The 27808-nt window shown below is 37.8% G+C and overlaps 1 protein-coding gene across 2 annotated transcripts in view; it reads right to left on the reverse strand.

Annotated features, from left to right (window-relative positions):
• USP45 (ubiquitin specific peptidase 45) overlaps positions 1-27808 on the reverse strand; it is a 54748-nt gene that overhangs the window by 22211 nt on the left and 4729 nt on the right. For both annotated transcript variants that reach the window (XM_084284385.1, XM_084284386.1), the window contains exons 2-8: positions 24780-24889; positions 23179-23348; positions 21475-21578; positions 20597-20697; positions 11655-11800; positions 10262-10357; positions 7933-8063 (exon numbers count right to left, since the gene is read on the reverse strand). In XM_084284385.1, coding sequence (XP_084140511.1) covers positions 7933-8063; positions 10262-10357; positions 11655-11800; positions 20597-20697; positions 21475-21578; positions 23179-23348; positions 24780-24879 — 848 coding nt within the window. In that variant the 5' untranslated portion in view covers positions 24880-24889. The remainder of the gene's footprint in view (positions 1-7932; positions 8064-10261; positions 10358-11654; positions 11801-20596; positions 20698-21474; positions 21579-23178; positions 23349-24779; positions 24890-27808) is intronic.

The following is a 27808-nucleotide window of genomic DNA, read 5'->3' on the forward strand; positions in this document are numbered from 1 at the left end:
CAGGAAAAAAGCCCCCCTCCCCCCCTTTTTATTACTGTTCATGGTTTGCAGTATAACCTCCCACAGATAAGCACCATACATATATTACATTTTAAATGACAGTTACTTTCCTAAAATATATTTCATGGGAAAATAGTTCATCTGTATATTCCACACAGTTTTATTAGCTTAAATGAAAGGGGAAAAAATGAACCCAGCTATAGAAGCTTTCAGTGGTTCAGCACTGGTTTCTCTTAATCTTTCATTTTACTAGCACGTAGTCCACCTACAAGGTCATGATTATCTACACTTCTTTGTGCTTGTACTAAATCCTCATCCAGCCTCACATAAATCTGCATGCTGGGCTTTTAAAGGGGTCAGGATGACGGGAATGTAACAGTTACCACTTTAAAACTGAAGTGGCAGGGAAAGTGACTTGCAAAGATACTATGAAAGGTATGAGTCATTTATTTTGACTGACAAATGATGTCTTTGTTAATACATTAATATAGAGCTAATTGGTCATTCATGTCTGTAGCATGCTACATAATTCTACGTAGTTCATGTCCTATAGAAAAAAAATCAGGTTAGTAAATTTATTTTCAGGGAAAAGACACAAAAGAAAAACAACAAGAGGAGTAAAGGAGGGAATTTCATCTCACATAATGCATTTAGTGGAGAATTCCTACATTTACAAACCAGTACCAGCGGGCGGAGGAGGAATTAATCCATGCTGATACGTAGAAATCTGACAACTAAAAGATGTGCGCTCTTGTCTCCTTGAAAACATGCTTCAAGCAAGATCCTTGGCAAAAGTGGGGGGCTTTAAGATGGTTGGTTGAGTTGACCGCTCACAGATGTGCTGACATATGGAAGCCAGTGCCAACGCGATACAACCTGTTGTACAGTGTCAGCAGTATAATGACAGAACAGGTTGAACTCCCGCTAATGGCCATAAGTGGTGAAGGACAACTGTGACATCGACATGCATGCCTCTTATCTATTTCCTCACTACTCTTCTGGAGACAAATTGTAACTGCTTGGCTATCGGTTACAGAACTATTTTTCACGATGATCTATCTCATATAATGCTTTTAATAATAAACACTGCACAGTACCATACATTGCTAAAGGGGAAAAAAAAAAAAAAAGTCTTCTAAATACTAAAACTTTTAATTCCTATCTTATATTTAAGGGAAATTAAGTTATGCTTTAGGAGCAAAATTTGGATACAATCACAGTCATTCAATCATTTTGCACAGAGCTAACATAATAGATTGTCTTTAATAAAAATCCTCTTGATGTCATCTCTCTGATAATTACTATCTTTGAGCAGAATACCCTAGAAATACCTAACACCTTGGAAAACTTTATAAACAATTAAGTGCTTGGAAACAGAACGCAGAACATACTATGGGATTTTTTTTCTGGCAGTGCAAAATGCAGAGGAACTCCTTTAATACTGCAGTAAACTCCAGAGAAGCAAAGTAAAATGTTTACTTAATACCAGTTTGAGAAAAGAGATTTTGCCTCTCTGATGACGTTAATCTCTCCTCAAGACCGATCAGTTACCAATAAATAGGTGAAGGGTCATTTTATACAAGTTACAGCAATGCACAGGACTTACCTTTCTCAGTGACACTGTACAGTATCTATTTACTGCCAATGAAGAATAGCTAACTGAAAAGTTGTTCTGTTTGCTTTTCCTAATCTTTATCTCAGACCTGACACAGAGGCTTAAACATCCTGCTACCATGAGGTGCTGGGCAGGAATAAACACGGGCTTGCCACACACAGCTCTAACAAGAGAAGTGCCTGTCCCATCTTGATGGCACGAACAGACAGGATTTAGCTTTCCTTCTGATTTGCTGGATGATTTCCTTCATCTTTTTCTGCCTCATCTTCCCCAAAAGGAAATAAGACACCACCACTTTCTTGAAATGCACCACAATGCTGACACATGAGCAAAAAGTACTGGTTCGAAGTAGCTTTCAACAGACGTCACAGGTGACATGCCAGAACAGATCCATTTCCCACTCGGCCTTCAGAGGGAAAATAAGGCTCTTTATACTGAGTAATGGAAATATCTTTTCTTCTTCTGTGGGTATTTCTTCCTGACTACCAGCTAAGTAAAGGTCTTTCTGCATTAGGTCCAGTATTGCTTCAAAGAAGTTCTCTCTTTATATAGACATTTAATTCTTCTTTCTACCCTTAAGTCTTGATAATATGTTCAAAGGTGCTCTGTGATTGCAAATTCTACAGCTTAGTTATACAGAATGTTAAATAAATAGATTTTTTTCCCCGGCTGTAAATCTGTTGCCTTTCAGTTTCACAGACAGCTCCTTGAACTCTGATGAGGGCAGTTAAATAAGCATAGCTAATTTATCTTCTATCATTTACTGTGTTCTCTTGCTGTAACGTCTCCCTTTTCATTTCCTCTCCTGTCTGAACTCCTAATATTCAAGTCCCTCTTCACATGAAGTGTTTCTATCTTTGTCGCCTCTCCTTCAAGCTCTGAAGGAGCCTTATCTTGTAATGCTCTGTTCTGGTTAGCGTGGACATTCCAGCTGTGGATACACCTCTGGTGGATCTAATGAAATTACTGTTTTACTTCTTTATTATACCTACAAACTGCGCTTACTAACTTCACCAACACCGCACACTGCAAATACTTCTGCTGTCCAAAATGACGTACAGCTCTTCCTCTTGATTGGAAGAAGTGAACACAAAGCTCAGGAACAAGAGCAGATGATTCCTCCTAATGCACATGACTTGTATATGCAATTAAGCTAGTTTGAATTCGTAAACCTCGTCCATTCAGTTTTTTGTTGACTTGTTTGGAACTTATGGAAACTGACAAACTGAACTGAAATAGACGGATGCAATCTCTCGAATTCTGCTGCAGGAGATGGTTCGGTCTCCTCTGTCAGAGAGCACCAGAACCTAACACAGCACTGTCGGCACCACGCATGTGGGCACAAAGAGGGACCAAAGTAATTCTTGGCAACTGGTCAAAAAAACATCAACCCGGTGTTTGGCTGCCCTTACCTTGAAATAGCAAAAGTCAAACTGGAAAAATAAGGAAGTTGGAAATCTTTTTTTTTTTTAGAAGAGATTTTTCTCTACAGCAGTGTTGTTTTAAAAGTATCAAAAGACTCCTAATTAACAAGAAAAATCCTGTCTCCTTCACTTCTTAAAATCTTGTACAACATTGCCTGTCTCCCCTGAGCATTTCTGCTCAGAAGTGATTATGGAATGCTCCAAGCATTTTTCAGGCTTCTCTCCAAAACTAATCTATAGTCCCAACTACCTACAATCTCAATTTTGTCAGTCCCACATAAACCTCTATGTTGAGTTGTACTTTCTCTGCATAAAAAACAATTAATACCCCTTGAAAAAAATAAATAAATAAAGAGCTGTATGTATTTTGTGAGACCATCAATAAAATCTTGTTAGGGAAGTATTTTTTTCTTGCTTGCTAATGCATCTATATAGTACCATTATAAATAATTATTTGGTGGAGATTTTAAACAGCTTTTCTAACATTCTGTAACTACTTCTTAGATTAATCACTTATATTTGCAAGACTAACTTGCTACACAAATCTAAGCTTTCATCCATCAATAAAAATAATCATAACAAATAAGGGAAAGAAAATTTATGTCCTCTTCATACATGAATGTTGCATTAGTCACTAAGTCTCTTGATAAGTCAGAAGTCTGCAGTCCTAATATTCAGAATAGTGGAAAACAAACAGAAGGGCCCTGTAGCTATGCTCACAATCTGTCCTAGCAAAACATCTGACAGCTGCAACACTAACAAAATTAACAGTGGATGAATTAGTACCAGACGCTAAACAGTTGCTATAGAAAGACTCATCCATTTCTTTTCTTCTTCTCCTCTTCTTCAACCTGGCTACCCCACCACTTGATAAAATTAACACTTGGTATCATTTTTTCTCTGTTATTTTATATAAAAAATGCACCACAAACACCCTTTCATACACAGGATGATGAACTTCACTCGGTGATCTCCCTAGACTCTTAAATACGCAGCTTGCCGTTGAAAGGACTGTGCCCCAGTTCTCTTACTGCTTTTCAGCAGAAAATATGCATCCACTTCCTGAGTGTTTTCACTTACAGGTTGTGGGAATCCACTCTGTCACTGCTGTCAGCTGAAGAAGGAAGCACCTGCTCCTTTTCTTTACAAGTGCCCTGTCCACATCTAGCCACATTCCTAAGTGCCTTCATCTGCTCCTTTCTTGCTTTTCCTTCCTTCCTTGCCTTCTTAGGTTTTCTTTCACTGAGCACTTTTCAAACAATTTGAGTAAGGATGTCCAGTTCATATATTGGCATTCACACTTACACTGGAACACCTGAAACAAGTAAAGTCTGAAATTTCTACAAGGGAATGATAATAATGATGATAAATACATAAACAACTCCAAACATCAAATTCAAAAGTTATTCCAGTATTGAATTGCAAATAAGGGCAAGTGTCAGGTGTTAAATTATACAGCTACCTTTGCTATATTTTGTGTCAGCTGATCCAATATGAAAACATGTAACCATTCAACTACCAGATGAATAAATAAATAAATAAAACCCAGACATACCAATTTATGTAATAGAGATATATGGATACAGACAGATAAAAAGCTTAAAATACAATTTTCTTCTCTGAGCTTCCAGTGCTTGCCCTGATAGATTTAGATAGCTGGATAGACAAAATTTAAGTTTATATATAAATACCACAGTTATGTCATCAGGGAAAAGACACCATTTTTAAAGGATCAGCCTCCTGCTATAAATAAGAAAAACGTTATTAGGAAATCACCGTGTTACTTTTTGACTAGAAAACATGCTATAACAGATTGAACAATAGATGGATGTAAGTATGTAAAGAAATACTGCATACCACTTGCTTGACAGCTTCAACATTTCAATTATTCACGTGTGTAAGAAACTCAATAGGATTTGGAAGTAGCGATACCAAGCATTAAGTAAAAAATCTAAATACTTGTGACTAATTTGTGTGCGTCCCTATTTTGCACACTACAAGCAAATACTGAAAATAATGTCATGGTAAAGGCAAATACAGGGCTGGAAGGACTGGGTCATTGACTCTGACTCCTGTTATCACAGACAAGTACATCCTATCCTATCTATCTTATCTGCTTCATAAATTCTTTACTGAAGGAAGGTACAGTCACATACTGTGTAGTGGGACGCAGACAGTGAGATCTTGAGATCTGTGATGGGGAAGGAAGAAACCGAAAAACGAAAACCAAGCTGCAACTGGACTCAGCAAACTTCTGTGTAGCATATATAAAACTAAACAATAGAGTTAAAAGTCTTTCCCTGTGCCCTTCTCCCCTGGAGTTAGCTGACTTGTCTTCCCTTTTCACTTTCATCCTCTCATCTCTTTAGGAAAGATGTTTGCAATTTTACCTCCCTGGAAGCTTTTACAGTTCTAATATTCAAAAGCTAATACCCACCCCCATCCTCCAGTTTTAAGCATGTACAGAGTGTAGAGAGCCAGGTCATTCTACCTGAAAACGAAAAGTTGTTGGAAATAGAACTGACAAAATAAAGATCTCACATCAATTTAATGGAACAGAACATCCTTCATTAGCAGTTGAAATGAGACACATGATCTTTTTGCCTAGATCTGCACACATACAAATTGTGGCATTTTTTAGAAAGAAGGTACACTCAGGTAGAGAAGGTACACTCATCACTTTTGTTACTGAACTCTTCAGATTATTTCACCCAGTACTGCCTAGAAATCAATAATTCAGAACACATCTGTACAGCAGTTTCAATAAAAGCTTTGAGTATTTTTGCACTCTGTACAGGCACTTCAGTGTCAGTTAGCCACAGCATCAAAATAACGTCAGCAAACCTCCAAACAGAAAAAAACAGGCATCTCTGCTCCAATGTACATCCCAGCAGGCAAATTAACCTGCATGGAATAACTGATCAGTAATGGGCTTTAGTAAATCATAATAGACTTAAGTGTGTTTCCAAGTACAACTAACCCTTCCCACTTAAGTTTTGCCATTAGAACCAAGCAGCATGTTCAAGACCCTGAATAATTTTTTTTTTGTCCTCTTAACCTAATTTTACTAACATTTTCAGCAGATCTGTAAGCATAGTAAAGAAAAAAATATGTGTAAATGTATCTTACAGGATTTACTGCCTAGCTCATGTCTTTCAACTATCACATCCACCACATCCTTCTCCTACTTCTACCACTGCAGACTGCTGAATTTGCTGAAATTCTCCTCCTTTCTTGCCCATGTCATAATCAACAGAAGACTCAAAAGACCAAAACTTTCTGTCATAACTGTGCAGCCACTTACTGTCCCTGATTGCTTAACTCCCTGCTAACAGGTTGTGGCTGACATTTCATCGTTGATACATAAGCCAAACCAGAAAAAAAACCCTGGCAGTTTTGTGTTTTTTGCAAGGCTAACAAAAGTTAAGAAGCATGGATGAAAGTAAGAGATGGCAGAAGCTGACAGATACAGATCTGAGCAGCAAAAGTCTGCTGCCCACTTAAAAAACGTTAAACTTTTAGCAGGTAGCTAAAGCATACACCTATCTTAAAGATGACAATACAACAACAAAAACTAGATATCTGAGATTTAGTACTGTTGCATCGCCTGATGACTACACAAATACATACACACACATACACAACGGGCAAATACAAACCAGCTCTCATTTCAAAAGTGCCAATGCCATTTGAAGTGCAGTGCATTGAGGTTATTTTGCAATGAGTTTGCTAACGTGGGCTTCAGAGCATGTTCAATATTATCCTTTCCCTTCCACCCTTAACACTTACAGAGGGAAAGCTACTATTCCTATTTAATCATTTCCCTTCCATTTCTCTACTAAGATTTTGTTTTTATAACCACTTTTTTGACTCCTCCTAGAAACAGGAGGGGGAGTGACGAAACAACATATTTTAACTTCCCTGTATGTTTTTCTTTCAAGTAGATGATACTAAACAGAGAACACTGCTATTCAAAGTCACTATAAGGACTTTTTATACACATGTCCTTTTACAGCTCAAAAGAGTCAAAAGGAAGTATAATAGAAAAAAATATAATATTAAGTTTCTGAAGGGAATTTTGAGGATAAAGAAAAAATAGTAACTGGTTTCTGTATCAGAATTAAATAATCTTCGCTCTAGTCTGAAAGCTTCTGTATTAAACCCATATTTGCACAGCAAGGTTGTTACCCTGGAACTCTGTAGTAGTAAATTGGAACTTTCCTAACTCTCTTGCTGCTGAACACTTACGATTCCACTTAATAATATTATAGCAAATAAATTAACATGCATAATTAACTTCCACAACTTTTAAGATGTGAGACTCAGCTGTAACATCCTCCTAACTTTGTTTCTACAGCTTCTTTTACTTGTAAGGTCAATAATCAAATATTTGTATCAACTTTTAAATAGGTATTCTACAGGTGTTTTAAAAAGCAAGATTGTTTGCATCATAATTGAAGACACCTACAAAGCACCACTGTAAACATTTTCCACACCAAGAAACGGGGGCTTCTTTAGGGCTTGTAAGCTCTTTGCAAAAGCAGAGCTTTCCCGTTTAAAAGCTTATTCTTCTTTTTCCAAAACATCTACACACATCTTGCAGTATTAGCACAGTTTTAAGCTAATATACAGCTGTCAACAAAATCTGAAAGGTTATAGTATTTTTTCTTTTGGTTTTATGTCATCTTCTGCCCTCTTAAAACCCTAGTGAAAGCCCACTGCATGTTAGCAGTTATGGGCTAGCACATACATTTCATGAAAAACAGGTACAACCCTGGAGTACAACAAGAAACCCTGCAATTTTACAACAGAAAGACATTTGTGTTGTAACAGATATGGCATATTTAGAAATATATCACTGAAAAGAAAAAAAAAGATGCTAACAATACATACTTTTGACAAAGCTGGCTGAACAATACTTTGGGAGAAAGAGGACCTCTTCCAGCCTCCCTCATGCTGTGAAGGAACAAGAACATCGCTGAAGTCAAGGGTCCAGGGCTAGAGAGGTTTACCACCAAAGGATCCTTCAAAGCAAAGGTAAATTGTGCATCAGATTTCAAAATGAGTGATAAACAGGTATTGTTTCATGTTAACATACTTATGAGAAAGAACAATGTGACTTTTACTCTCAGAATATTAAAAAAAGAAAAAAAAAAAAAAAAGGTTGATGTCACCTACATGATCGAAATGGTGAATGAGCAAGCTTAATAATTAAACAATAATAGCCACAATACCTAGCAATTCTCAGTGAACTGGTGGTTAACCAATAATTTTAGAAACAGGCATGCCAATAATTACTAGAACGAAGTGTAATACAATAATGCTTAAGGTAAGAAATATGGATGAGTTTTTAAACAGGGAGTTCTTCTATTTTGCCAGGCTATGGGACATCAAAGCTAGCCATAAGGGAACCTTCTCTTGTTTCTTCTCTGAAACTAATTAGTAACACATTTTATGAAAGCTTACTTATTCTGTTTTTCAGAATGTAAATGCCAAGTGGAAGTTTGCATCATACACCTCTTGGTTTATCTGATTTACTCCTGTGTGAATGGAGCCGAGAGCAGTATCCTGAAATCCTCACACATCTGATGGCCACAGGAGCACCCACTGCTCCTGCTGGAGGCAGGAGCTGGGAAGGCAGGGGCAGTGGTTCACAAGCAGAGGCCAGCAGCAGACCACTACAGGCCAGATATTTTGGTGGGAGCAGGCAGAACTGGAGCCATGCTACGTCTCACCCAGCCCCTCCTGGTGTGCGGCTCATACCACCAGGCCCCAGGGCTGCAGGGACCTGGCCTGCGGCCATCTGACATAGACTTAGATCAGGAGATGCTCCTCAGCTGCTTCAGTGCTGCTTGTGCTCCAAGATCACCAGCTCTCCCTTACATGCGGCCAGGTTCTTATCTCATCACAGGGCTTACTTCCTAGCTCGTTGGAGTCTCACAAAAACAGACAACAGCTTCCAGACAAACAACTAGAGAGACTGCCTTGTCCAAAAAACTGAACTGAACAAAACGTAATCTCTGTGGATACACACAAATATCAAGTATTCACATTGCATACTCTACCAAACCTTGAAAAATACCCTTTACCAAGCATGAAGCAAGGAGTTTCTCCATTACTATCTGTTACGCTACTGTAGTCCTCTAATCCTCTGTTGACATACAGTGACCAGAAAATGCATTCTTCGCTCCACAGATCTTACACCATAAGCATTGTCATTAAATAGAGAACAAATCTTTCAACCTTACGGCTGTGCAAGGTTCACATTGAGCATAAACCAACATACCACTGCCTTCCTGAGCCTCCAGGCACAAACAAGCTCCAGACCTCAGTTGTGGCTCAGGAATAACTTAGTGAAACATGCTGCTGTTCAGAACTCCCATTAGAGGTAATACAGATAACAGTACAGTGAATTTCACACTGTCCTTGCCTGGAGAAGCTCAGCATCACCAACATCAACATTCAGAATTCTTTGCAATGTCAGAGGTATCTGAAACAGACTCACACCTCTCAATCCTTACCATCACCAGAAAGGTCACAGGAAACATCAGAAAAAGAAGAAAAAGCAAACAAACCAACAAGAAAACCAGCATCTGAAAACTGCCTTACTAGCTAGCAGAGGGAAGGGGTATTATCTTTACCCCACTTGGTAAAAACTTATTGTGAAAACCCAAAGCTGTAGGAAATGACTGGGAAATGCAGCATATTATTTTGATAATAACAACTAGTTTCTTTCCCACATGCCTCAAATGAACTTGAGGACAAGAAATTTAGTCTTCAATAGAATTTTGTTTCTCTCAGTTTAATCCTCTGGCTGTGAAGCATGCAGTAAATTTTACAAGCCTCATCAATGAAGAGCTGGAACAGACTGGAATAAAATATTTCATAAACACTTTACAGAGATAAAAATACTGTTCTCTGTATTATGTATGCATACTGAAGAAACAAAATGGGAAACAAAAATAAGCCACTCTTTCTTAAGGTCAGGTATTATTTGCTACTTCACTGCTACAAAATGTGAAAGGAAGTGATTATTTCCCCTCCTTCAGGGCTGAATAATTAGCTTTGTAATAGGAGTGTGTTCATGGATATCATCAACTGGCTAGACTATAAAGAGATAAAAACAAATGAGAGAATAAGAGTATTTTTAACAGAGATGTGATTTCCCATTCTCTTGTTTCTTCCCATTTGCCCAAATTTGTATTTGTCACTGCACACTTACCAATTGGGAGTCTGAAGTATGACAGATTTTTAACTTTGTTCCTTTTTCCTTCATCTCATACATCAGTTCATTTAGTATGTGAGTCTGTGCCAAGTTCTTAAAGAAAAAAAAAAACAAAAACAAACAAGAAACTCACACTGATCTTTCAGCTATACAGTTTTCTTTAGTTAGGGGTAGACAAAAACAGACATATTCAATAATGTACAACTGAGGTAATTTAAGTGAGACCACTAGAAAAAGCAGGCATCATCCTTGTAAAAGCTATCACTAATCTTAGGCTGTTTTGAAAATTTTATGTACTTCTGCTTTTGTAATTCTGAAATAGCTTCCTGGTAATAACTTTGTTATTTTTGTTGTACAACCAAGTTCATTTATTTATTTATTTTGGATGGTGAGGACACTAATATGAGAAAGCATTCCTTTCTTCTGAACTCTGCAGCCTCCCTCATAGTGCTCCAGGAAGCACAGGGGCTTTGCAATGCTTTGAAGCACCGCCTCTCTGAATTTAAGAGAGAAACCAACTCAACACATCTCAGCTTTTTTTTTTTCCCCCTTTATTTTTAGTTACTTTTTGCTGCAGGTCGCTTCAGTTTCTACAGTGCTCCAAGTATGCATAGAGAACAACCTGCAGTAATGCTACTCCTTACAAATGTACTGTTTGGTGGCTAAGTTTTGTAATCACCACCCTTAATGCTAAGTAAAGCCTGACAGTTCAGAACACCTTTGTAGCAGTTTTGTCTCATTTGCTCACTCCTGTCCGCAGATTTACAGGTGTCTCTGCTCAACCAGCAGGCATTAAGATGTTCCAATATAAAATCCAGTAGGGTTGCTGCTATTTTTACAATGTTGGATTATTTATAGGCTCAAATCAATAAAAGTACATTGTTATAATTCATTCTCTTAATCTGGTCAGAAAAAAAAAAAATATAGTAATAAAAGTACTTTTATAGCTGCATCCTCTGTAGGGGCTTAAAATCATCACAATTCACTGTGCAGGCAACATTGGTGCTTGATAATTTAAATTATGCATAAAGTACCACTTTTCACACCCACCAGTATGGTAAATACCATGCATTACTCATGACTGCCTAATGCTGAACTACAAATAAAACCATATGCTAGAGTACAACCCACACGCATATGCAGTGTGTAACATACTTGACATTTTCATTTGTCTCAGTACTTTGAAAAATGCTACTGATCCAGGAACTCTTTTCTGTTATAAAAGGAAATAGTGCTTAGATAGCCAGAAGTGAAAAGCATTTTAAAAGAACCTCCAGACAGCAGAATGAAAACCGGTAACATTCAGTACCTTTTATGAAGGCTACAGTTTATACAGATCAATTATTTCTGAAATCTATAGAGTGAAGACTATATGAGCTTTCCATCTTACCTGCATGACAGCATTAAAAAAGCATGTATTTCCTAAATTATTTATTCCTTTAACTGGAACTGATGCACCATTACCAGAATTTTTGCCTTTCAGTATTTCACTTGTTTCACTGTTTTCTTCACGGAGTCGTATAATTTTTGATGAACCTGTAATTAAACTATAGATTAACATTACTAGATAATTGTATAGTTTAACCAATTCAGTCCTTCCATGGATTACACTTATAGTTTTTGACATGTACTTAAGGATACCTTGATGTTACTCTAAGCTGCTCTGTATAGTCTTTAAAAAAAACATGAGACATCAGCAGTTAAATCCCTGGAAAAAATCCTCCCCCCCAGCTACATGTAACCAGTAAATGCCTCCCACAACAATGAGATTGTCCCATAAGACTTGAACTTCTTCAACTACCTAAGCAATAAATAAAGTAAAGCAGATTCTGTCAGTTTATTAACAACAGGAAGTCTCTCTCTCTCTCTCTCTCTATATATATATATAGTGTCATTACACACACTAGAGACACCACACAAAGGCCACTCCTTGGTGCATTTAAGGAGAGGTAACCAGAATTTACCAATTGAATACTGCAAGTCTCTATAAATTATTGTGCTTTGTTTAAACTGTCTTGTACAGCTTGGTCAAGGTAACTGAACTGGAGCTGTTAACAGTTTTCGCAAATGTTACATTTACTCCTCCACCTACCTCCCTTTGTCACAGCCTGAGGGGTTGCTAACACAACCCAAATGCATACAACGATGTTGTTTTAATTTTAAACCACAAAAATTTGGTGAAACTGCAGTGGAATACGCTACCGGTATAACATCCATGGGGTTTCCCATTTCCCTTATTATTTAAATAGATGGAGGCAGCAAAGTTAGACAGTCATTAACTTGTAGCCTAGAGGTAATGGAAAGACTTGAGATAACAATATTTAGCCTGGAATTCTACTAGCAACTTTCATATTGTCATGGTTGCAGGACTAAATATGAACATTACTGACATCTGCAGTGTCTTAAATATTGATTAACAATGCATGTCAATGTAAACGAGTTATGGACTTAATAGATGCCAAGAATTGTGATGCTGCAATCTATGCCTTGACATATGAATTCATATATTTGTTCTAATGAGTTTCACATTGAAGTCTCATTAAAGCGTTCTTGAGAAATAACTAACCAGCCTATTTACGTTAATGAAAGGCTCATGCCAAAAGGTTCTTTTATGTACATTCCTGCATAGTTTCTTACTTAGAAGATGAAAAAAAATAATTAAATAAAAAAAGAAGTCATTAAAATATCTTTTTTATCTGCAAGAAGCCTCTGACGCAGTTTGTCTGCACCCTATAGTGCCATCAAGGCATAATTATTTTTCCAAATTGCATCTGAGTTTGTCAAAATGCAGTAAGAGGTGCTTTGCTGTTTAAAAGTATTTTTAAATGTTCTTGGTAATACTGCTTACGCAGCTTTAAAATATACTCCATTCCACTGGTGTGGAGAATGAAGACAGTACAAGGGCAAAGAAAGAATAAATTCTCCTTGAAAAAGCAAAGAGTTTTTGAACACAATAAATGACAAACAGCTTGGGAGCTGCTCACACCCTACATTAATCACGGTTTTACAGGCTATGTGTACTAACACTTTTTACTCGACATGCTTACAAGGGATATACTACAGCATCTGAAACTCTTCCATCCACAAAGAACTACAAAAGAATCTTATCAGGAGAAAGAGAGGTCCACGTATCTGCACTGCACTGCTCACTCTCAGAAATTTAATAATATAATTTGTGCCATACAGAGAAGTGCTGGGGAGAAGAGAGAGTTAAAAAAAAAAAAAAAAAAAAAAAAGGGCAAAATTGTGTAAATAATTTGTGTATTAGTATACCACAGTTGTTGCATTTATCCATCGGCATTCAAAAACATCTGGGACAGCATCTTAAAGTAAACAATGTTCACAAGGCCATCTGGACAAAACTGCAGGCAAAAATTAAAGCATAAGCATATGGAAAAGCAGATTTTTCTCTTCCCTTTAGCAGTACAGGATGACAAATGTCAAACCTAGATCTGTCCACGCTTCACTGTGCTACGCTTTGCAGCACCACCTGGCTCTCCTTGCACAGCCACCAAATAAGGACAGCACTGCCACAGCGGACCGTATCTGCAGGGCAAACCCGGTAAAAGCATTTCACTTCATGGTTAAATGGCAGCTTCACACAAGTAGCAAGGCTCCATTTGCTGAGCCTTACATATAAATTATTGAGGGAGGAAAAACAAAGCAAAAGCATCCAGTTTTGTGATAAGAGCCGAGTGAATACGCAGTTGTGAAATGCAGAGCATGAGAACCAGACATATGACTGTCACAAATTAGTAATTAGCACACTGAGAAGTAGCAGTAAATTAAGAAAATGCCTGTGTGTTGTTACAGAAGTCTAGGTGTCTCCTTTCATTACAAAGGTTTTAATTACTGTCCCTTGATTTTTCAATACTTTTTACAAGCTCATCTCAAATGATATACTTTTTTTTTTTTTTTTTTTTTTTTTTTTGTATCTGTGAAAAAATCCTGACAGAAGTGGCACTTCGCCATCACAACCACTATCAGCTCTCTAGCTTACCCTGTGCAAACACTTTTAAGGACAAATACAGAGCCAGAGGAAGGAGAGCAGTGTTTAACTCTGCTCAGCATCCCCAGATTGGGGATAGATGACAGACAGGCCTAAAGCTGAATGTTTAGTTGACATGTGAAGAGTTGGTCAGTCTTAATAGAAGATGCTGGTGATGACTGTGATAGCTAATACTTTACAGCTTGGGGCTGAAGGGTCCTTCTGCAAGATTAACCCAAGGCTACCAGCCTGTTATTAATCAAAGAGTAATACGTAATTTTTTAAAGTGAATTTGTACTGAACTGTTTCAGACTCTTCCTAACTGAATCCTGCAGTCCTGTGGTATTTTCACAGCAGTGCTTTGGGATATTAAAATTGACTTTTAAGTCAGTATAAATACGAGAAGAATTTTAGCAAAAGGACTATCGAAATGTTTATAATCTACTACTATCCATGAGGGTCTACAACTCCTGGCTGAACAGCATTATGAGAAAAGAAGTGCTTCCAGCCACCTGGCCACACGTAGCAGTAGGTGTTATAAAGGAACATTGTTAGTTAACTCTTGTTAGTGTTCCCTGGAGCAAGGTGGGTGAAAAGCAAGGAACTGACCAAATCCATAGCTTAATTTCTGTCTGTAATTCACTATTACATCTTTCAGAGTTAACACAGTTCCCCTTGGCTTCTTTGCCTTTCTCAGACAGGGTGGGCATCAGCCACACACAGGCCCATCCCTTCATAACTGGGACAGCGTATTTGACAATTTGGGGGGGCTCACATTCAGAGTACACTTTTCTATCAAGTTCCTTCTGCAGTTTTTCTGTAGAGGTGTCCTTTCTCAGCCAGTCATGTGGGAAAAACCCCCACCCACACTGTGCCTTGATCACTGCAGCCTCCTTTTCTCTTGCAAAGGCTATCTTGCTCCACAGGCTCCCTGCCAAGACCATCTCCCAGCTCTACACAGGGCTGGCCATGCCCCTCTGACCACCTTCCAGCACCTGCCTCTGGTCTGCGACAACATCCATCCCCAGTGCTCACTTCTTGCACTCCCAAACAACTGCATTTGTGCTTCAGCACAGCCCTCATGCTTGGCCATGCCACCCACCGCTGTCCTTTCCTCCCCAGTGCTAGCAACCCCTGTTCACAACACCCGCAGCAGTCAGAGGCTGCTCCTCTGCTACAGCACTGCTTGCGGTGCAGAACAAGATCACACCAATGTTTTCTTAAGCTTTTCTATCTCCTCTTGCTTGGCTGTAGTCTTGTCTCATAGGCTCTGAGGGCAGGGAAATGATGGTTGCACAGCAGCAGCTGTACAGGTACGCAACTAAGATGTCCCAACCCTACCTTTAATACAGAGAATGATTCAATTTCTGAATCACAAGAAGTCACTAGACCAGGTGTAAAAGCAAACAGTGCTGGCACACCCACTGGCAAAAGACATTCAAAAAACTTAACACTGGTTCTGTATTTATTTGTTTTGCCAGTATTGCAAACATTTGCAGTGTACCTGGTCTTCTATACCTACCTTGCTGAAACTGAAATATGACTGGGGGTGCAGATGGTATGTAAGCAAAAATGTAACTGACATCCAATTTTTCTTTCAGCTGTGGGAGTAAGCATTTTTGCTCATCTTTTCAATGTGAGTGTTTTTTGTTTTTTGTAATTAAAAATGAGGTTCCAGGAATATGCACTTTTATTCCAAGGTCAAGCATTTTTTGTTGAATAGAGCTCTGGTACTTCAGCTGAAGGTCTTCATAGTGAAAGCAAGGTTAATAGATTTCTTTTCTTTTACTAAGTTCTCATCATGCTATATTATGAAATGGTACTAAATTGTCAAGCACTCCTTTTTTATTTAAAAAAAAATCATTTTTTTTCCAACACTGTACAAAAGAATGACTAGCCTCAGGAAAACAGCACTGTTCTCATCTTAAATGGTCACTAGTTTTACATTTTAAAGGATTGATTTCTCTTATGGTGCTACAATCCTACCCAATTAAAGATTACGGACTACAACTTTATTACTGTAATTCTGTCAGAATGTTACGAACTAAAAACCACATCTGCATAGTGTGAAAAAGCAACCTATTCAACCCTTGATGTTGATGCTCTATGCTTAAATGACTTGTGCTACACCTCACAAGTTAAGTATGCAGACAGTAAAGGGAAGAACCTGCAGGTAAAAACAACAGAATGTTGAATTTATTTATTTATTTTTTTAACAATAAGTAATTTTGAAAGAAAATTTATGACTGTGAACAGAAATATCTCTTTGCTGAAGTGTAACTCAGATTTGGATAGTCAACATATTCTGCATTATTTTGCTTAAGTTTAAATTATTCAAACTGTTTCTCCAGACAAGTTAACACCCATTACTTGTACTGTACAATCATATATTTTTTAATCTTTGCTTTATATTAATTATACCCATTAAACCATAAATCAAGTTTCTAAATTTCACCTATTGGCAAAAGCTGGGCAGCTGAACTTACTAGCAAAATCTCATTCCTCTGCTTGAACTTCCCAACAATAAAATTAACTACAGAATTTGAGAACAGATATTCCTCCTTCTCATTCTATTGCCACACAAACAAATTAACTGCTCTATAAACAAATTCAGTATGCAATCTTATGTCTTCAAACAATGTCTAATTTGGCTTTTATAAAAGAAAATATGCATTTTTAAGACCACAAAACTATTTATTTTCTCCAGCAAATGAGCAGACACTCAGCTAGCAATGTCTCAGCATGGTTCCTGTGTACTACATGTGCATTATGTCCATGTGAAGCTCACAAGTGTGCCACACTGACAATACTGCACCTGCCTTTCTGTGAAAATCATCATGGCCTGCTAACCTTTTCCACAAAACAAATTTCTGGGTGGTACACCCTAGAAAGCAATCTTGCTTTATTCTTCCATCTTGTGCCCAACATGACCTCTTAACCAAACAGACTCCTCTACAGAGAAGGGGGAGGGAAAAAAAAAGGGAAAAAAATAGCAGGCATGGCTGGGTACAACAAACCATAGGATCAGATGCGAAAATCACACAGCTGCAAGCATTCTTTTGGGAACCCAGCACTGGGATTTATCTCAATCGCTTAATGTAATTACAAAAGTCAGTCATGTAGTAGTAATGTAATTTGCACATTTTTACAGCTGAAGTGAAGTTGAATCTTTATGAGAGACTGAGTGAAAAGCAGGGATCCTGCTGCCACACTATTCCACCACATTAGTACCAAATGACAAGCATTTTGCTTTTGTTTATTTTCCAAGATGCATTAATTAGGAAATCTATATAACCCTCCCTTACATGTTTAAACTGATTATTTTATCTTTAAATGACTCCTAAACTTTCAATAATCAAAAAAAAAATATCCTAACAGCTCTCATCTATTACTTATATCTATGCTCATACTGCATTTCTGCAGAAATTTCTAGATAATGCTATATGAATTGTAACGAAGTACCATGCCGACCAGTTGTTAGATTAGAAAGCAACCCAGATATAAGATAAATCTTTTTTACGGTGCCACATTTGGGTATGAAAATTAAGTAAATATGTTTGTTTTTAATTGAAGGAAGCAGAAAAGCAATAGAATAAAAGCATTATATCAATTTTAAAGAAATGAAAGTAAGTTGTAGGAAACAAGCAGCATAAAACTGACAGCTAATAATTCCTATTTCCTGGGCTAAAATTAGTAGTTTATTATTGACTTATATGCAAAATATATATATATATTTTTTTTTTTAAATCTAGGCCAACAAAGAATTTAAAGGATGATAGTTATACTGGAAATACTGTGGTAACATGAAATGAAATGCTATGCTTAAAATAAAATAAAAGGTAAGATAATTTGTCAATGGTAGAGTTAATTTTCATTGTTATACTTTGTGTTCTTTGTTTCCAGACAACAGAACAAATTACGCTTTGATTTCAGATTTTATTTTTAAAAAATATTTAAAAGGCATTCTAGCTTAATAAATAAATAAATAAATAAATAAATAACAGTACTTCAGTACTGTTTGGAAATTTCTGCTCACACCTATTATTTATTTATCAACACATCAATGTCTCTTAGCCTCTTCCAGTAGGTAGCTGGGACCGAAGCAACCAACTGTGACGGGCAAGCTACTTTTTCCTCTTCCCCTTGCCACTTGAGAAAGCCCAGCAGAACATCTTTGGGCAGCTAATCCCAGAGCTCCCGATAACAGCAGTGATGCCTGACCAAGAGCCGCTGACTTCCAAGCGTGGAGCAGAGGTGTGCAGGCTGAGAGCGGGTGGGCCACAGCCTGCCTGGAAGGGCGCAGGCCCTTCTGGAGCCATCTTGCTGAGGGGATGACCACTCGGCCACGCTGGTGCATGACAGTGCTGCTCTCACCAGCACTGGATCACTCTGTGGAGCTGATCCAGACCAGATAAAAGCCAGCAGGAATCCTGCCCCTCACAGTTCCCAAAGCAATTCGATGGAGAATGACCAGGAAAGACGGATCAGGAGCAAGCTGTAGGGCTTTTGCTTCTGAGGCAGCACTGCCTCAGAAACCTCACAGACAGCATGAGGTGCTGGGAACGTGGACTTGTTAGTCTGTCACTTACGTACAACTGTATTGCATCGCTCACTACCTTGTGTTCACAGTAAAAGCTCTGGGTCACTGGGTGCACTTAGTTACTGCTAATACCACGGATCGCTGCCACAGAACCTCGCTTTTTGAGGCACCACAACAAGCAGGGTGAACTCCATAGGCTACTGTCACAAACCATGTAACCACAAACTAAAACTGGATGATAGGTTTAAATCAATTAAGAAAAAAAAAAAAGTTTATTCCCTAAATAAAACCAATACATTCTAATTTCCAGTTATAGAAAGGAGTTTCCAGTTATACCTGGCAGATATTTAAATGAAATATGTTTCCAGAGTATCAAAATGAAACACAAATACATATATAGAAGAAATACATTCTGCCCCGTTCTACTATAAGCAGTTGATTTTAAAGATAAGCTTACTATTTTCTGAATTAGATTGGAATTTTAGTTGCTTAATTTAAGACATTTCACAAAAAACTCCTAAGCACCATACTCAGAAAACTTTAAAGGTTTTCAAGTTTCACAAAGTATGAATCCAAAACATGAAGCCCAACGAATCATTTGGCTTCTGAAAATCTTATCCAGAAGTTCAAAAATTGAATTAACTAAAATAAACACTACAGCTTTTTAATCTGCAAGCAAGCTACAACACCCATTTATTACTTTACATAAAGTGAAACTGAAACTGTGAATGAGAGTGAAATCATACTGCATTTTCATTGTTCCAGGCAAAAAGATGCAAAAAGTAGCAATTCATCAATGTATTACGAACAACTTAACACACAACTTGTGACTAGATCAAAATATAAAATATGAATTTCTGAGTGACCCTTGGATTTCTCCCCCCTCAAAAAATACATATCACCCCTTAGAACTAGCAGGAATTGCACACATGCAGCTGAAGTAATACATAGTCCAATCCCCTAAGGCATTCTTTTCCGGTCTTATAACCAGGTGACTACCAACATCTGCTAAAATCTGCAACCAATTGTTTTACAAGCTTGTTAAGTGATTTTGTTTGTTTTGTTGGTTTTGTTTTGCAAAGAAAACCTGGAATCTGATGTATACCATAAATTACAAGCCAGAAATGCTGAAGTATGTGTTATGGTAGGAATGAATAACATCAGCATTATCAAGAATAGACAGTTGAGGGCCACACATACGAAGTTCTATCTACTATCATATATACTGATATAGGAGGTTCCTGAACTAAGAAAATAATTTAAGAGAATTTTCTATTAACAAAAACGAGCATTATATCACAACCCAATGACATCAATGAACAGAAAGCAGTAAATCCAACACCAGAGTACTAGAAGATCCTCTTACACAAATTTAATTAACTATGAAAAACAAGTCTGAATCGAAAACTGTAAGATGCGACACATCCACACTAGAAAAATTCAAATCACTAATTCTTTTGTAATGTTTTTATGCATTAATTTATAAAGCATTTTACTTGAGGTATATCTTCTCTACAGTAAACAGCTTTCTCTTCATTAAAGGCAAAATCTGGGAAAACCATCCTACAGTGATATTTTAAACCCTTAATTGTACTCGATAAAAAAAAAAAAGATTTTTTTTTTTTTTTTATAAAAAACACTACGATGATCGCTACTTGCCCAAGTAACTCTGCAGTTACAAACCGTGTTACACTCACACACAACTTGTCAATAATATGATTAATATGACTGAAAATTTGAAATGCACATTTTTAAGGACAGTACATTACAGACGTCTCAGATAAAATTATTTGTGTAAACTTACTTGGTTCAGCCCTGGAACCATGTTTTTGAAGAAAGTCAACTATCTGAGCCAAGGCCTTTTTGTTGCAATGTGTTGACAGCTCTTCATCACATTCGTAACACCTAAACAAAAGAGGAAATGAACTGGAATTCAGGGTATCTGGACTTACCTCCCAGTTTTAACTGACCCCTCTTAAAAAAAGCTTACACAAATTACTTAAGCTCTAGGTTTCAATTCTTAGTACTAAAAATATTAATAAAAATGAATCCCATCATCCCATACATGCTCTTTAAGCCTAATGAAGAGCACCTAATGATCAGCCCTAATGCATTCAACATTAACAGAGTTAATTAAAATCAGTTTGTAGCCCTGAAAATAACCATACCAAAACAAGCAGGAAAGACAACTCCTATAACCAGCCAATTCTCTATAGTACACAATGGACTCACAGTTATCTTGGTATGCTTTAATCTTCTATGGCAATAGCGTTGTGGCCACTGTAAAAACTATAGTTCAGTGGCAATTCAAGACATTTCGTCTACTTAAACACAACTGATATCAATGAAAAAGGTGGGTGATGTGACTGAATGTTGTTTAGCAGGAAGAAACCTGTGTTTGTACAATGGAGGTGGTACTGAGAGAAAAAAGCTCTCTCCGGGTGGGCAGGAAGGGAGCATACCAAAACCACTATTTACTTTACTTAATTTCCGACCTCTCTGAGAGTCACAAGGACAAACTAATTTTCGCTCCAGAAAGCCTGCCTCTCTACTCTTTAGAGATCTATATAAGATATTCATTTTGTCTGTCAAAATGATTCTTTTTAATTAGAAGACATTGCTTTAAGGTACAAGAAATCCTTATATATAAGCATAAATGAACACCTGCATACTCATTCTTACCATATGATCCATGTGCTAAGACTGATAACAATGCAATGAGGTTCTGTACGGACTGTTTGGAAGTGTTTAAGAGAATGCTGGCCTTCTGAGTTCTTACTACATCCCTAAAAATGGAAACATAACACAATAAAGAAAAAAATGGAAGTAGATAAAGACTAAGCTATTAGTAAATAAATTACAAAAACTTTACTTCTTAAAACTAAACAAAGTTATAGTGCCCAAATATTCACTTGCAATGCCTGAGAAGGTTAAACATTCTTTATAATTCAGTATTACAAAGATATGAATTAACTTTTTGCAAAAATAAGCACATTTTATTTTTTCTAATAAAGGAAAACCCATTACAACACAAAAAAAAAATCCCATCTTTTCTATTTGGGAAAATCAGTTTCAAGTATAGCTTGTTCTTAAGCTTGTTTGGATTTAACAGAACTAATTCCTACCTTTTGAATAAGAATTGTCAATATAAAGACAATTATGCCATTCACAAAGATAAGAATTTTCTTTAAAAATAAAAAGTGAAGGAAATGACTATGTAGCTTATTTGGACATGGAATATCAAGGACAGGACTGCATAGGTAAGCCTCACTGCTCAAGAATGCTACATGCATTCCAGACAGCAAATGCAAAAGGCATATAAATTGTTTTTTTCGCTAAAAATATACTCAGAATACACCATTTATGTACAGCAAATTCAAGAGAAAGCATTTGCAGTTTTTCAAGTATCTACAGAAGAGGACTTAGAAGTAAAGACTCATCTCTGAACAAGGCATGAGTTTTGGTGGCTACTGACTACATAAACATGAAAAAGCACATAGATTTAACTTGTTTTAAAAGCTGTCCTTAACTGAAAATTTTCAGAGATAATCTGAGTTCTCCTCAAATCTACTTAACTATCTTTTGAAGCATGTTAATAGCATGTTTCTGCACAAAATTAAATCGGATTAGATAATCGTGGTAGAAGCTGGCATCTGTCCTTACTTAGAAAGACCTACAGAAAGTCTAAGAGAAAACGTGAAATGCTTTTTTTCTGGCAACTATTAGCTGAATTAAGCATGACATTGCCTGTAAACTGAATTTTTCTGCATCAGCCTTTACTTCACTCACAAGCCAGAAACCTGCACAAGCCCTTGGGGTCAGGACCTGCCATTTTAAACTCTGGGACCACAATTTGACATTATAACTGATCCGGACTAATGGCTAGCTGCCATAGAAAGCAGCATTCTCACTCCTGCACAGTCCTTTCTCCCTGGTTTCAATCAAATCTAGCAACTGAGCATCCATAGTATGAGCTGATTCAGGAATATACATATTCATTTATTCATGCATTTTTGTCGGCTGTATCTTCTGCCCGATAAGCTAGACGAACTGATGCATTTTGCAACTGTACAGTTCCTGGAGTTAATTTTCCATATGTAGCAAGAGATGGAAGAACAGAGAAAAGGTGGAACCATCACCTACTACCTACAAGGCTGAACTGCACCACAATGCATAAAAGTAACTCAAAATACTGCCAAAAATCAAACACGAACACAATTCCACATCCCATTCTATTAAAGCTGAAGCATAGATTCTCACAACTAAGCACTTATGTCATACCGCTTCACTGAAAGGAATGAGATGCCACACAGGCAGGATCTGTACCAGTCATATCCTTTAGAAAATCAGGGCCTATCCACCACTAAATTTAGAACACACACTTACCTGAGAGCCACATTTGAGGCACAGCCATATGTCTGAAGGGGCCACGGGCTCGCCATCGCTCATCCGCCTCTCCTTCAGACATTCTGAACATACTGACCAAATGCTCTGAGCTACCGCCCTCTTCACATGATGCACATCCACTGCTTGGCTCACATGCTGGCAGGTTAAGCCTACAGAACATAACACAATTAAACATAATAGTTATGAAAGGGAGCACATGTACGTTAAAGAGGAAGGATCTTCAACAAGTCAGCATTAGGAAAGAACAAAACTAGGGAACATCAGCCAGTTGCTACCCATATATTGAACTTAATAAAGGATCTATTTCAGTCTTCCTACAACTAAAAACCCTTTCAAGCCAATAACCACCACCTCTTTAAAACAAATAAGCTTCTTTGTATTAGGACTATTAATAGGGCTACTATTGTATAAAATTAATGACCCTGTTTTGGTTTTGTCAACAGTGAAATGCTGCATAAATCTGTTTTTGCACATAACAACACAGGCAGTTGACTCCTATCAGAAAAAAATATAGATTTCCAAATACCTGTATACAATGGGCACAAGCTACACTGCCTACTTATACTCAGCTTGTGTACTAGGTCCTCCAGGGCCTTTTCTGCAAACCTGCTTTCAAGCCATTCCAGGTTCTCACCCTGTAATTGCATGTAGTTATTTTGGCCCAGATACAGGGCTCTCCACTTGCTTTTGTTGATCTCCGTGAAGTTTCTGCCAGCCCATTCCTCCTGCCAGCAGGTCCAGGCCATTCTCAATGGCAGATCTACCCTCCAGAATATCAGCCACTCTCCCCAGTTTGTCATCACGAAGCTGACAAGAGCGCAGCCTCATGATGACACCATCACCCAGCTCCCTAAGCACCTTCAGATACATTCCACCCGATCCCACGGATCAGTTTGCTTAACAGCTCTCAATCATCTTCTATTCTGGATAATGCTTAAATCCAGAGTCTGCCACTAAGCTCAGGCCCCAGGGAGGACTGTGTGCAGATGTTACATACAAAGACAGAGGGGAGGAAAAAAAAATAAAAAAAATGTTCAGTCTTTTCCTGAGTCCCTTATCCCTAGGTCCCGTCCCCTCAAGCTACATGCTCATACTTGCCTCAGTCTTCATTTTGCTGTCACAGTACCCAAACATGCTGTTCTTTCCCTTCACATCCCTACCAGATTCAATTCCGAGGCTGGCTTACCCAATCCCATCCCTACATAATCGGAGGCCCTCGGAGGGCAGTCCAAACATGCTTCTGCCCTCTCTGTCTTTCGTTTTTGCCTCAGCTTAGTCAGAAGCTCCCTGCTCAGCCAAGCAGCTCTGTGCCATGCACACCTCAACTTCTGCACATTGGAAAGGACCATCCCTGTGCTCTGAAGAGCTTGCCACTGAAGACCAACAAGCTGCTATGCCCTTCAAGGCAGTCAAGTAGTTTAACAACCTATCATGCCAGAAAGACTTGATTGAGGTCATTTTGTTATAAAGTCAAACAGGAAAAGTATTACCTGGTACAACTGAGACGTGGTTTTCATCAGTCAACATAGATTTTATTAGCCTTCAACCTTAGGGCAAAAAAAAACCTTAAATGTATTTACCTGCAATATCATCTGAAGAGTCTTCATCCTGTGGCCTGTTAGGCCTTTTGCTTCTCTTTGTTTTCTCAGGGTTGGCTCTTGATGGATCTTTCACCCGCATCTGTTATTTACTAGGAAGGAGAAACAGAGTTTACTTTACTTTCTAATCCCTTTGCCAGGTTTATTGAGTTTAAACTCTAAAAGTGTAAGATCGAGTCACATATTCAAATCTCATGAACACAGTTTCAGACTTTGACTAATGTTACTTATCTTGTAATAAAAAATACAAATGTATCAGGAATGAACTCCTAAGAATTGCTGTAAGATCAGTTTTATTACATGACATTATAAACTGTATCTACACTCTTCCAGGCAGCAGTGGTAAGTATCTGGGAGACTGCAATTGACTTTATTTCTGTCATTTTAAACTACTACAAAGTTCCAGCCTTAGGTTCTGGTAGGTTACTGGTAACTTTCATAAGAAAAACTTCATTAAAATAAAAGCTTCTCTTCTCTAACATATCTTGGTAAATGATTCTGTGACCATTCACACGTGCACATTCCCTAAAACCTTTTGAGTAAATTCAGACAGTTTAAGAAAATACAGAAGACTTTTGATTCTTAGGAAACTGTCCACAACTACAAGAACAAACTGCAGTGTGAGCTGACTCCTCTATTACACATCAGAGAACCCATACACATGAATGCTCTCATAGGAAATTAATAAAGGAGTCCTAAGAGAAACTAAATTATAAATAAATATTTTCCAGTACACTTAAAAATTAATAAAAAAAACTTCAGAGATTTCAGCATACTGTCATTTAATCAAAATTCAAATCTGAATTCACTGAATCAGTACAGCTGTGCATCACAGCTTCCCTGGCTTACTTTACAGGATGTGTTTCAACAACGTGCTTCAGGAAAAAAAAAAAAAAAAATTATGTTCTGTTTTCCAAAAGCATATGAATATATGACAGTCATATACTCGTACCACATACAAGTTAATAACGTCACCTGCCCCACTGATACCATTTTTAACTGTGCTACCACATTGCTGCGTAAGAAACCTCTGAAATATTCTACACTTGGGAACTGCAAAAGAAATACCCTTACTATAGATCAAGTAAATAAGTTTGTCAAAGCTTATAAAGTTTGTCTACCTAAGCTTTTAAATCTTGATTTTGGTGTTCCTCCCCCTTTCGTATTTGTAAAGCTCATCGGTGGAAGAGCCCAGATTCCAAGATCCCATAGAGTAAGAAAGAAACCTTTGCTCTCTGCTTCCTCGCACTGGTGGCTTCATGTCCCTCAGCCTTTGAGAACACACTTTGTTTTTTTTGTGAAATGCTACATTTACATCACAATCAATGTACACTACACAGTCAGGTTCTTAAATTATAGATTTCCAAGTTTTCTGTACTTAAGGGTATGAAGCTTCATATGCTTAGACGTTCAAGTAAATAACGCTGCTAAATTCAGGACTTTGCAGATTTGTACTTCACGCTCAAGCAGTAAGGAAGATCTGAATATTTCATCTCTTGACTACTTATACTCAAGAACATTTCAAATCCTTGATGTACATCAACAGCCACGCAACACAGCAACCCCAAAACAGTACAAGGTGCTTCAGATCCAAACGACTTCAAAAGTATATTTATTTCTACCTTGGGATCTCATGATATATATACACATAAGCTTCCCATGAAACTTCACATCACCACTTGTTGTGCTGCCACTTAACCAAGCACAAGACTCACCAGGACATCCACGAGACAGCAAGGCTGATACAGCTGCTGTTAGAAAACTGAGGATTTTGTGTTATATTATGTAAAGAGTTAATAGCAAAGGCAGCAAAATGCCCTCCCTAAAGGAACATAGCTGTGTTTAGGTTATTCAGCACTGACGTAAATGATCTACCAGTTCATTTCAGCACGAAAATCCTTTATCTATTTGGACAGATTATGTAAGCTGTCCAAGCCACAGCTTTCACCCAAATGAAAGTCATTTCAAGATCTCAGACAACTTTACAAAAGAACGCTTTTGCCCCCAGCCAGCTGAAATGCAAGCAAGGCTTTTCCACCTCTGAAAACCCGTGGCCAGCGGGCACTATCGGAGCAGGGCAGGAGCTGCCCGCTGCTGGAACCCGCTCTCCACAAGCCTTTGGGACACGTGGAGAAGGCTGAGTGTCAATTAGTACCAAGAACGATCTGAAACGTGGCATTTCTAACTGAATTTAATCAACGTGGCATTAGAAACAAACGCTGGCAGGAAACCCAAGCACTGACACTGCAGGCTTGGGAATTCACTGACCAACCCAGAGATTCTGCAGTCGTCTTTGAGTAAGAGCAGGCACAGCAGAAGATAACATGGACCATTAGATTAATCAATTTTCATAAACACACACACGGAGGCATCCATCAGACAATGTTTACTGACCTGAGAGCTCTCAGAAAAGCCACAGAATACCAAGGACCTCGCCAGCCAGGGTTTGTGCCTGACTTTGAAAAGCACAGAAGTGGGATGAAGCAGTAAGAACACGGCAGCTGCTCAGCAAGCATCCAAGACACAAGTAGTGTAGTAGAGACATGGAACTATTTGACCTCTTCCAGCACATTCAAGGACAGAAAACATTACAAGTCAGAATTTTAATTTGATGATTAAGATCACGGCCATGAATTCAGACTCAAAACGCTTATGCCAGCCATGTGATTATTACATTTAGCTGAGAAAAACAAGGAGGAAATGGAAGGTGCTTCAGAAATTACATCTCAGACTTGTTTCAGTTTATGTGAAATAAAATATTAATAGGTTATTGAAATGAAAGCCCTGGACAAAAATAGAGCCAAAAAAAAAAAAAAAAAAAAAGCATAGAATATAGCTAATAAAAATTAAGAGAGAAACTCTCTAGGTTTCTTTTGACCATAGGAGCAACCCATTCAGGACAAGCAGGCAGAGGGGGACCAGACAATTCACATGAAATGAACTTGATACGCTGAGGATTAAATACCTTGGTAATATCCCCATGATTTGTCTCTTTCAACCCCAGTTTCCTT

This window comes from Netta rufina (genome assembly GCF_964035555.1).
Source record: "Netta rufina genome assembly, chromosome: 3".
NCBI classification, from domain to species: domain Eukaryota; kingdom Metazoa; phylum Chordata; class Aves; order Anseriformes; family Anatidae; genus Netta; species Netta rufina.